Below are 9681 nucleotides of genomic sequence, written 5' to 3'. Positions count from 1 at the left end.
ATAGTTATTAACTATTTAATAACCACCTAGCTAAAATAAATACAAAAGTACCTGTAAAATAAAACCTAACCTAAGTTACACTAACACCTAACACTACACTATAATTAAATAAATTAACTAAATTAAATACAATTACCTAAATTAAATTAGCTAAAGTACAAAAAAAAAACACTAAATTACAGAAAATAATAAACAAATTACAGATATTTAAACTAATTACACCTAATCTAATAGCCCTATCAAAATAAAAAAGCCCCCCCCCCCCAAAATAAAAATAAAAACCTAGCCTAAACTAAACTACCAATAGCCCTTAAAATGGCCTTTTGCGGGGCATTGCCCCAAAGTAATCAGCTCTTTTACCTGTAAAAAATAAATAAAATACAAACAACAGAGATCAGTGACGATTACAGCTTTTTGACAGCTGTATTGTGTACCTTGCGTTTGTGTTCATAATGCAGGAAGGAAGCTTTATATTTTTGCAGTATATTTATTGCTAATATTTATCATGTCTATTTTTATATTTGTATAAACTTTATATGAAAAATTGCCAAATATAAACCTCACACTCTTTATTGTGTGTTCTAACCTGAATCATGCGGTACAGCTGTGAAAAAGCTGGGAACTGATCTGTGACCGTTCACCACTTCCTTCACAGGGTACAAGAATATGTGCACTTCTAGTGTTGCCTGGTATGAAAATACAGAACTTAACCAACTGGTACCTGTAGGGGGTTAAATAAGGGAAAATCTATGAAGAGAGCTATAAGCAGTGTAGGAAAATAACAATAGCAGGGAGAGTGGTAACCATTCAGTTTAAAGGGACACTAAACCCAATTTTTTTCTTCCGTGATTCAGATAGAGCATGCAATTTTAAGCATTGTTCTAATTTACTCCTACTATCATTTTTTCTTCGTTCTCTTGCTATCTTTATTTAAAAATCAAGAATTTAAAGCTTAGGAGCCAGCCCTTTTTTAGGTTCAGAACCCTGGATAGCGCTTGCTTATTGGTGGCTACATTTAGCGAACCAATATGCAAGCATAACACAGGTCCTGAACAAAAATGGACCTGCTCTTAAGCTTTAAATTCCTGCTTTTTAAATAAAGAAAGAAAAAGAACAAAGAAAATATAATAGGAGTAAATGAGAAATTTGCTTAAAATTGCATGCTCTATCTGAATCAATAAAGAAAGAATGTGGGTTTAGTGTCCCTTTAACTATGACTAAAAGTTGATGCTACAACTCCATCAGTTTTAAAACCTGAAATAGTATTTGTTGCAGTTTAGAGGATAGAAGGAAAAGAGGTGACCTGATAGAAACCTTTAAATATATGAAGGGACTTAATAAAGTAGAAGCAGAAAGCATTTTCCACAAAAAAACAAATGGCAAAACAAGGGGTCACAAAACAAGTTATAAGGTAGCAGATTCAGGAGAAATATGAGGAAGCATTTTTTTTTACAGAAAGGGTGGTGGATTCATGAAATAAACTTCCAGTTGAGGTGGTAAACACAGGGCCGGCATCAGGGGGTGACAGGGGTGACTCCTGTCAGGGACCCAATGGGCCAGGGGGGGCCCATGAGGCAAGAACTAAAAACATTTTTTTTTTATTTTTTTTAATTTTGACAGCCACCAGTGGGTACTACAGCAGAGTGCTAATTGAGCATGGGACATGTTATTGCAAGGAGTAAATTTTAGACGATTTCTGAGTGTGCACTAAACCACTATGCACAGTGTTAGACAGACTTGGCACTTTGTTTGTACAGTGTGTGCCTGAGTCAGACGGCAGATCACTTTCATTTGCAGAGGAGGTAGGACTTACTTAGCAAATGTTTTTTATTTCTTTGTGCAATTTCAGATTGTAACTTCAGTGTGGTAGTAGTTGTATGGTGGGGCCAGGGGTCCATAAAAACACATTTTTTAGCAGCAGTGTATTTATGCATTTGACAATGCTGTAGAAATTCTATATTTAAAACCATGCAGAAATGTTTCCTCCTCAATACACAAATGGCAGGGGATGCAAGGTGCATAAATGTTTCCTCCTGTGAGTGTTTCTGTGGGTGTCTGTGTTTATTTCTTTGTGCTTTGGTTTGTGTCTCTATGAGTGTGTATTTATTTTTTTCTGTGGGTCTCTCTGTGAGGGTGGGTGTGTATGTCTTTGTGCATTTTCTGTGGATGTCTGTGAGGGTGTGTGCATATGTCTTTGAGCTTTTTATATGGGTGTCTCTGTGAGGGTGCGTGCATGTTTGTCTTTGTGTATTTTCTCTGGATGCCTATGTGAGGGTGGGTGTATGTCTTTGTGTGTTTTCTGTGGATGTCTCAGTGAGGGTGTGTGTATGTATGTCTTTCTGTGTTTTATGTGGTTGTCTCTCTGTGTGTGTATGTCTTTGTGTGTTTTCTGTGGGTGTCACTGTGTGTGTATGTTTTTGTGTGTTTTCTGAGGCTGTCTCTGTCGGTGTTTCCTTGGGTGTATGTGCAAGTTTGAGTTTGTGTGTGTGTCCATTGTCTGTTCCTTTTTAGGACATTTTGACCTTACTACTGATTATTCACATATTTATACAGACTTTGAGACTAATGAGACCTTTCCGGAAGTCACCAATCCACCATTTAACCTTTAAATGATTGTTTAGGCAGTTCAGGGTCCTTCCTTTCAGCCACTGCATGCTGTTGTCATTATTTAGTTGGTATTTTCCTTTACAAAAAGATAATCAGAACTCCATATTTTGTTTTCTAAATCTCCTTTTTTTTTTTACAAAACTGTAGTTTACCTCATTACTTGTCAGGTCACTGTAAACAAGTGCTGAGTTTCTGTTTGGGTGTTTTTGTCTGAGTGTGTTTCTTTGCGTGTCTGCTATAGTGTCTATATGTGAATCCTTATGTGTGAGTGTTTCAGTGTATGAGTGTGTCTGTGTGTTTGTATGTTACTACCTTTACAACATTTCCAAGTTTAAATAGACACTTAAGAATAAAGTGCATATACGTTTTAGTCACTTGGTCAAAAATTGCACCTGTCAAAGGAGGGGGGGGGGCCTGATCAATGGTTAAGTCAGGGGCCCCATAATTTCTAGTGGCGGCCCTTGGTAAACATAAAGGGACAGATTTCAAGTGGAGTGCAAAATATCGATTTGATGAAAGCAATATTTGTGCTCCACTGTGTAATACCAACCCACGCTAATGTGCGCTGGTATGACAAGTTTTCAGCAATGCGAGCGCGAGGTCTGGAAAGCATTGGGCTTACAAGAATGCGCTTCCATAGGCTCCTATGGGAGCCTCGTTCTGATGCTGTCATATACAGCATCAGAACTTGTGCAGCGTAGGGGGTAAGTAGCACAATGATGGGCAGCAGTGTTAAATATATATGTATATGCTTACATACATATATATGTATGCGTTAATATGTGTATATACACATATTAACACATAAATATACACTCACCGGCCACTTTATTAGGTACACCTGTTCAATTGCTTGGTAACACAAATTGCTAATCAGCCAATCACATGGCAGTAACTCAATGCATTTAGGCATCTAGATGTGGTGAAGAAGACTTGCTGAAGTTCAAACCGAGCATCAGAATGGGGAAGAAAGGGGATTTAAGTGACTTTGAACGTGGCATGGTTGTTGGTGCCAGACGGGCTGGTCTGAATATTTCAAAAACTGCTGATCTACTGGGATTTTCATGTACAACCATCTCTAGGGTTTACAGAAAATGGTCCGAAAAAAATAGAAAATATCCAGTGAGTGGCAACTGTGTGGACAAAAATGCCTTGTTGATGTCAGAGGTCAGAGGTGAATGGGCAGACTGGTTTGAGATGATAGAAAGGCAACAGTAATTGAAATAACCACTCTTTACAACTAAGGTATGCAGAATACCATTTCTGAACCACAACACGTCGAACCTTGAAGCAGATGGGCTACAGCAGCAGAAGACCACACCGGGTGCCACTCCTGTCAGCTAAGAACAGGAAACTGAGGCTACAATTTGCACAGGCTCACCAAAATTGGACAATAGAAGATTGTTGCCTGGTCTGATGAGTCTCGATTTCAGCTGCGACATTCAGATGGTAGGGTCAGAATTTGGCTTAAACAACATGAAAGCATGGATCCATCCTGCCTTGTATCAATGGTTCAGGCTGGTGGTGGTGGTGGTGTATTGGTGTGGGGGATATTTTCTTGGCACACTTTGGGCCCCTTAGTATCAATTGAGCAGGTATTGTTGCTGACCATGTCATCCCTTTATGACTACAGTGTACCCATCTTCTGATAGCTACTTCCAGCAGGATAATGTACCATGTCACAAAGCTCAAATCATCTCAAATTTGGTTCTTGAACATGACAATGAGTTCACTGTACTCCACAGTCACCAGATCTCAATCCAACAGAGCACCTTTGGGATGTGGTGGAATGGGAGATTCCCATCATGGATGTAGAGCCGACAAATCTGCAGCAACTGCGTGATGCTATCATGTTACTATGGACCAAAATGTCTGAGGAATGTATCCAACAACTTGCTGAATTTATGCCACGAAGGATTAAGGCAGTTCTGAAGGCAAAATGGGATCCAACCTTGTACTAGCAAGGTGTACCTAATAAAGTGGCCGGTGAGTGTATATGTATATAAGCATATGCATATATATTTACTGGGAACACACAGTTCCCATAAACCGTAATGTAAAGGCACTTTTCAGTGCCAGTTTTTTTTTACCCAACTCCCACAAGCTTTAGCCCCAAAATACTGCCTATTGCAGTAACATTATTAAAAAATAAAAAAGCTGCTATCTTTATTTTTTAATAAAATACAATAGACTGTATTTTGGGTGCATTTAGTGCATATTTATAAAATTAACCAGAGGTCTGGCCTCTGGTTCATTTTATAAACTCTATTTGCTACCACGAGTTTGCAGTAGCAATAACCAGCCACTTGTAATGGCCAGTTAATTATTGTGTGCGATAATTTAGCGCTCCACTTGTAATCTAGACCCAAGACTGTAAAGGAATTAAAAAATGCCTGGGACATGCATAAGGCTATCCTATGAAATAACTAACACGTAATATGTGTACACTTGATGGGCCTTTTTGTTTCTTATCTACCGTCACAATTCTGTGTTTCCATACTTGTCACATTAGGAGGGTGTTTTTGCAATCAGAATATATATTTTAAAGTAGATTTAGGAGGAAGCACTTACCAAGGTCTTTTTAATTTTTGCCTTTGTTTGTTTGGAGGGGAACCAGTTGAGTGTGTATCCCAATTTAATAATCCCTAAAGAAAAAATAAGAACATAATAGGTTAAAATAAAGCTCATAAAATGACATCCTAATCGGTTAATTAACAGGAAGTGAAAGCTGTAAATATTCTATGAGATTGTCAGAGGAAACGTTTCCATAGCTGAAATACAAAACATACTTTACTTGACTTTAGCTTAAAGGGACAGTCTACTCCAGAAGTTTTATTGTTTTAAAAGATAGATAATCCCTTTATTAAACCTTCCCCAGTTTTGCATAACCAACACAGTTATATTAATATACTTTTTACCTCTGTAATTAACTTGTATCTAAGCATTTTCTGACAGCCCCATGATCACATGACTTTTTATTTATTAGCTATTGACTTGCATTTTAGCCAATTAGTGCAGTGTCTGCCACAATCTATATGGCTCACATGAACTAGCACACCCCTGTTGTGAAAAGCTAATAAAAAAAGCATGTGATAAGAGGCTGTCTTTAGTGGCTTAGAAACAGGCAGACATTTAGAGTTTTAAATGCTATAAAGTATATTAATATAACAATGTTGGTTGTGCAAAGCTGGGGAATTGGTAATAAAGGCATTATCTATCTTTGTAAACAATAACAATTTTAGTGTTGTTGACTGACCCTTTAAGCAATCCTCAAAATTTGCTCTTCTGAAATGAAATATTCATGCAGAACTTGCTTCATGCAATTACGTATTTTCATAGAAAACACGTTTTCCCTATTTTAAAAACTTTTTTAATTTGCAAACAGATACATAAGGGTCAAAGGCCTAGCTGGTCCCTCTAAGAGTATAATATATATAATAAGAGTATAATCAGAGGCAAGAGTGGATGGAAAGACCATATATTGGTCTTGTTTATTAAACAATTTAACAATAAATTGACTAAACATTTTAACTCAGGATGGTGGCAAGTGAGTCTCTAAATTAATGAGGACTACTAGAGGTCAATGGAAGCTGCAAGGGAGGACACTCCACCCAAGACTGGGGCAATGAGGTTGCTGGGAGTTGGTAGACCTTCACATAAAAAGGAGGGGAGCTTCAGTTATGATCTGAAGCATTCAACCCACCCTTGCTAACTGGCCTTCACTCCACCTCAGCCTCTCTGCCATGTTGGAAACAGGCTACTTGACTAGAGAGAGATCTCCAACCCATAAGGGTCCTCGCTATCTTCAGGCTGTGGAACTGCCTTATAAACAAGGGGAGCTGTGTATTAAAACCATGAGCTTACACCGACTAGCTCAAGTGACGCTATCCCTGCCATGGTTAAAAAAAACTCAGCAACCCTAAGGAAGCCGTACAACTTACACTGCCATCCAAACTCACAGGGTGGGAGGGAGTGAAAAGCTCGACGAAGGTCAGCAAGAGAAGAGGCCTTAAGCCTTCTGCTGTGACCTTTTATCAGGTAGGCTCAGCTACACCCACTAGTATGTGCTTTCTACTCCATCCTCTCCCACAGGCCTTAACCCTTAACTTGTTTCTTGTCCAATTGGCCCTTTATTGTCATTTTTTGACATAGCTGGAACATGTAATATATTAATATTTTTGTCTTAGTTTTCAATAAATTTATTTTAAAGCATATACATTTATTGAAATGTATTTTCATGGATTAAATGGCCATTATAGTACAAAAATCTATTTTTTTTAGAGCATGCAATTTTAGCAATAGTGATTCTACAAGTTTATGTGTTTAACCTTTGCAAAGGGGTTAAAAACATAGTTAAAGTACCCATAGAGAACTGCTGGTCCTCAGTAGAAACCACCAGTGAGCTAATCAGCAGTGGCAATCACATGACCCAGCTGCATTATTGCCTCTAATGATTGGGTCACCCGCTGTTTCTGCTCGGGGCCAACAGTTCTCTGCAGCTCCTGGGCAATACTTGAACTATGTGTTTAACACTTTTGCACAGAGGCTAGTGCTAAATTTACAAACTAATTAAAGCATTTTATTTTTGCACTATAATTATTATTTTAATGTTGCAGAAACACAGTCTATTTCAACGGGTCACTAAACTTCAGGTTGATGTCAAAAGTTCTCAAATGTGAAAGAGTAGGGAAATTCCTGGTTTCAGTTCTATTAAAGAAAATTTAGAACTAATAATCTACATTATACAAAAAATGCAAGGGGATCTTTATTATCAACAGAATGCTACAGAATTTGTAGTGTGGAGCAAAGATATTCAATATATATTTATAAAAAGCTAAAACCTGAAATCTCCCTGCTATGTCCCAATTGAATGAGAACAACTCTGGCATGAATATATATTTTTGCCTTTTAATTGCCGATATATATAAAATTTTATGTGTATATTGCACAATATTTTTTTTTTTACATCTTAATAAGTAAGGAATTAGTAAACCGATTTATTTAGATCTGAAGTCCAAGATTAAAAAAATAATAAATATATATTAAAAATATAAAATATACATATAGTATCTATATATATTGATTGGACTCTCAAACTGGACTGGGTACACATCCCATGACCCACCCTGCACAACTGAAAGGGTGCTCACCAGCACTCACAGACAGCTGCACAGCTTACAGTGACTCAGCCCAAGCCTGGGTGCAAAGTCCACAGTAACAATCCAAATTCCGCAAAAGTTTGGACAGTATGGAAAATGCAAAAAAACCAAACAAACAAAAAGAATTATTTGAAAATTCAATTCACCCTGTACTATATTGAAAACACATTATTAACACATTATTTGATGTTTTATTTTGTGAATTTAATGTATTTTTGAAAATGTACACTGTTTTGTATCTATCTAGGGATATTACAAAGGGCCTGTGTCACCCTTGTTTGTATCTCAGTGTATTTGGTTAAAGGCTGCATTTTCTGGCGGTAGGTTAGGGACCCATGCAAGAAGAGACATTGGGGCCAATTTACCAAAGTGCGAGCGGACATAATACGATGTAGCGTATCATGTCCGCCGCACCTCGATAAATGGCGTACTGCTTGTGCAATGCCGCCCCCTGCAGATTCCCGGCCAATCGGCCATTAGCAGGGGGTGTTGATCAGCCCGATCGTATAGGATCGGGCGAATTTCGTCCGCAGACTCAGAGCAGATGGACAAGTTATAGACCAGCGGTCTTTAGACCGCTGCTTCATAACTACTGTTTCCGGCGATCCTGAAGGCTCGCGCGAAAACAGAGGCATCAAGATCCATTCGGAGCTCGATAATTCGGCCCCCTTGACATTATCCTGGGCTTATTACCATTTGGTCAAATGCTGTAACTAACTCTTCCATTTTGCTTTTAAATCTATCTGCGTACTTGCAAAAGAGTACCAGACTTTTGTATTGAGTTAATAATTTTATTTTCTTATTTTCCCTATGGATGTTTCACCCAGGCTTGTCTGGGGAGTCACTGTAAGCTGTGCAGCTGTCTGTGAGTGCTGGTGATATATATATATATATATATATATACATATGCGCACTTTTTTTTTTTAGAAAGAATAAGATTCTACTAAATATGTAATTCACAGCCACTATTCATTACCAAACTCTTTTCAGATGAATGCCAGTGAAAATAGAGGCTTACCTTAAAGGGGAAATTAAATTAATTACATGGCAAAAGATTTACATACAATATAAATATTTAAATGTAGTTTTAGGGAAAGTGCAGGTAAAATTAATAATGATGGTAAATTTGAATGTTTTTTTTTTGTTTACTACACACAAACATTGTATGAAGAATTGAATTTAGTACATTTTAGTTCTTTGCCCTCTCTGGCATCCAACATCAAAATACTTTTGTTCTTTCATATAAAACGTTATTACAATTTTCAGTAACTGGTACCTACCTCAACCGACTCAATAGACCCAATCAAAACATATATTTATCTGTGATGTAAGTACCTTTTGCAGAGCTAGTTTACTCTTCGCAGGGTCAGGAATGTTATTCCACCATTTTTTCTTACACCTAAAAACAATAAATTAAAAGGTTATCACTATAAAGGATATTACTATATAATTAGAAATATAGTTCAGTATATACATGTAGTAATGTAAATATATTAGATCAGTCAGACTGTTACTAGAAAAGTTATTTTAGATATATTAGACAACCATGTGTTTTTTTTTTAGTTAATAGAGACCGACATAATTATTAATATTATATATATATATATATATATATATATATATATATATATGTAATTATATGGTAATTATATGGTAATTAATATACTGTATATGAACAAACTGTTTGCAATACGTTAGTGTGTCTCTATGTTTTAAACTGTCTCAGAAACCAGTGCAATGTTTTTTTAAATATATCTTTATTGTTTAGTTTTTTTTCTTTCATTGTTCAGATAGAACATACAATTTTAAACAACTTTCAAATTTACTTCTATTATCAATTTTGCTTCATTCTCTTGGTATCCTTTTTTGAAGGTGCAGCAATGCACTACTGGGAGCTAGCTGAACACATCGGTAA

The 9681-nt window shown here is 36.9% G+C and overlaps 1 protein-coding gene across 1 annotated transcript in view; it reads right to left on the bottom strand.

The window, feature by feature from the left end:
• Positions 1 to 9681, bottom strand: part of LOC128642489 (uncharacterized) — a 99658-nt gene that overhangs the window by 6172 nt on the left and 83805 nt on the right. The window contains exons 8-9 of the mRNA XM_053695269.1: positions 9102 to 9165; positions 5179 to 5252 (exon numbers count right to left, since the gene is read on the bottom strand). Of these exons, the coding sequence (XP_053551244.1) occupies positions 5179 to 5252; positions 9102 to 9165 (138 nt within the window). The remainder of the gene's footprint in view (positions 1 to 5178; positions 5253 to 9101; positions 9166 to 9681) is intronic.

Source organism: Bombina bombina, chromosome 11 (assembly GCF_027579735.1).
Source record: "Bombina bombina isolate aBomBom1 chromosome 11, aBomBom1.pri, whole genome shotgun sequence".
Classification (NCBI taxonomy): domain Eukaryota; kingdom Metazoa; phylum Chordata; class Amphibia; order Anura; family Bombinatoridae; genus Bombina; species Bombina bombina.
This window is presented reverse-complemented; position numbering and strand designations above follow the sequence as displayed.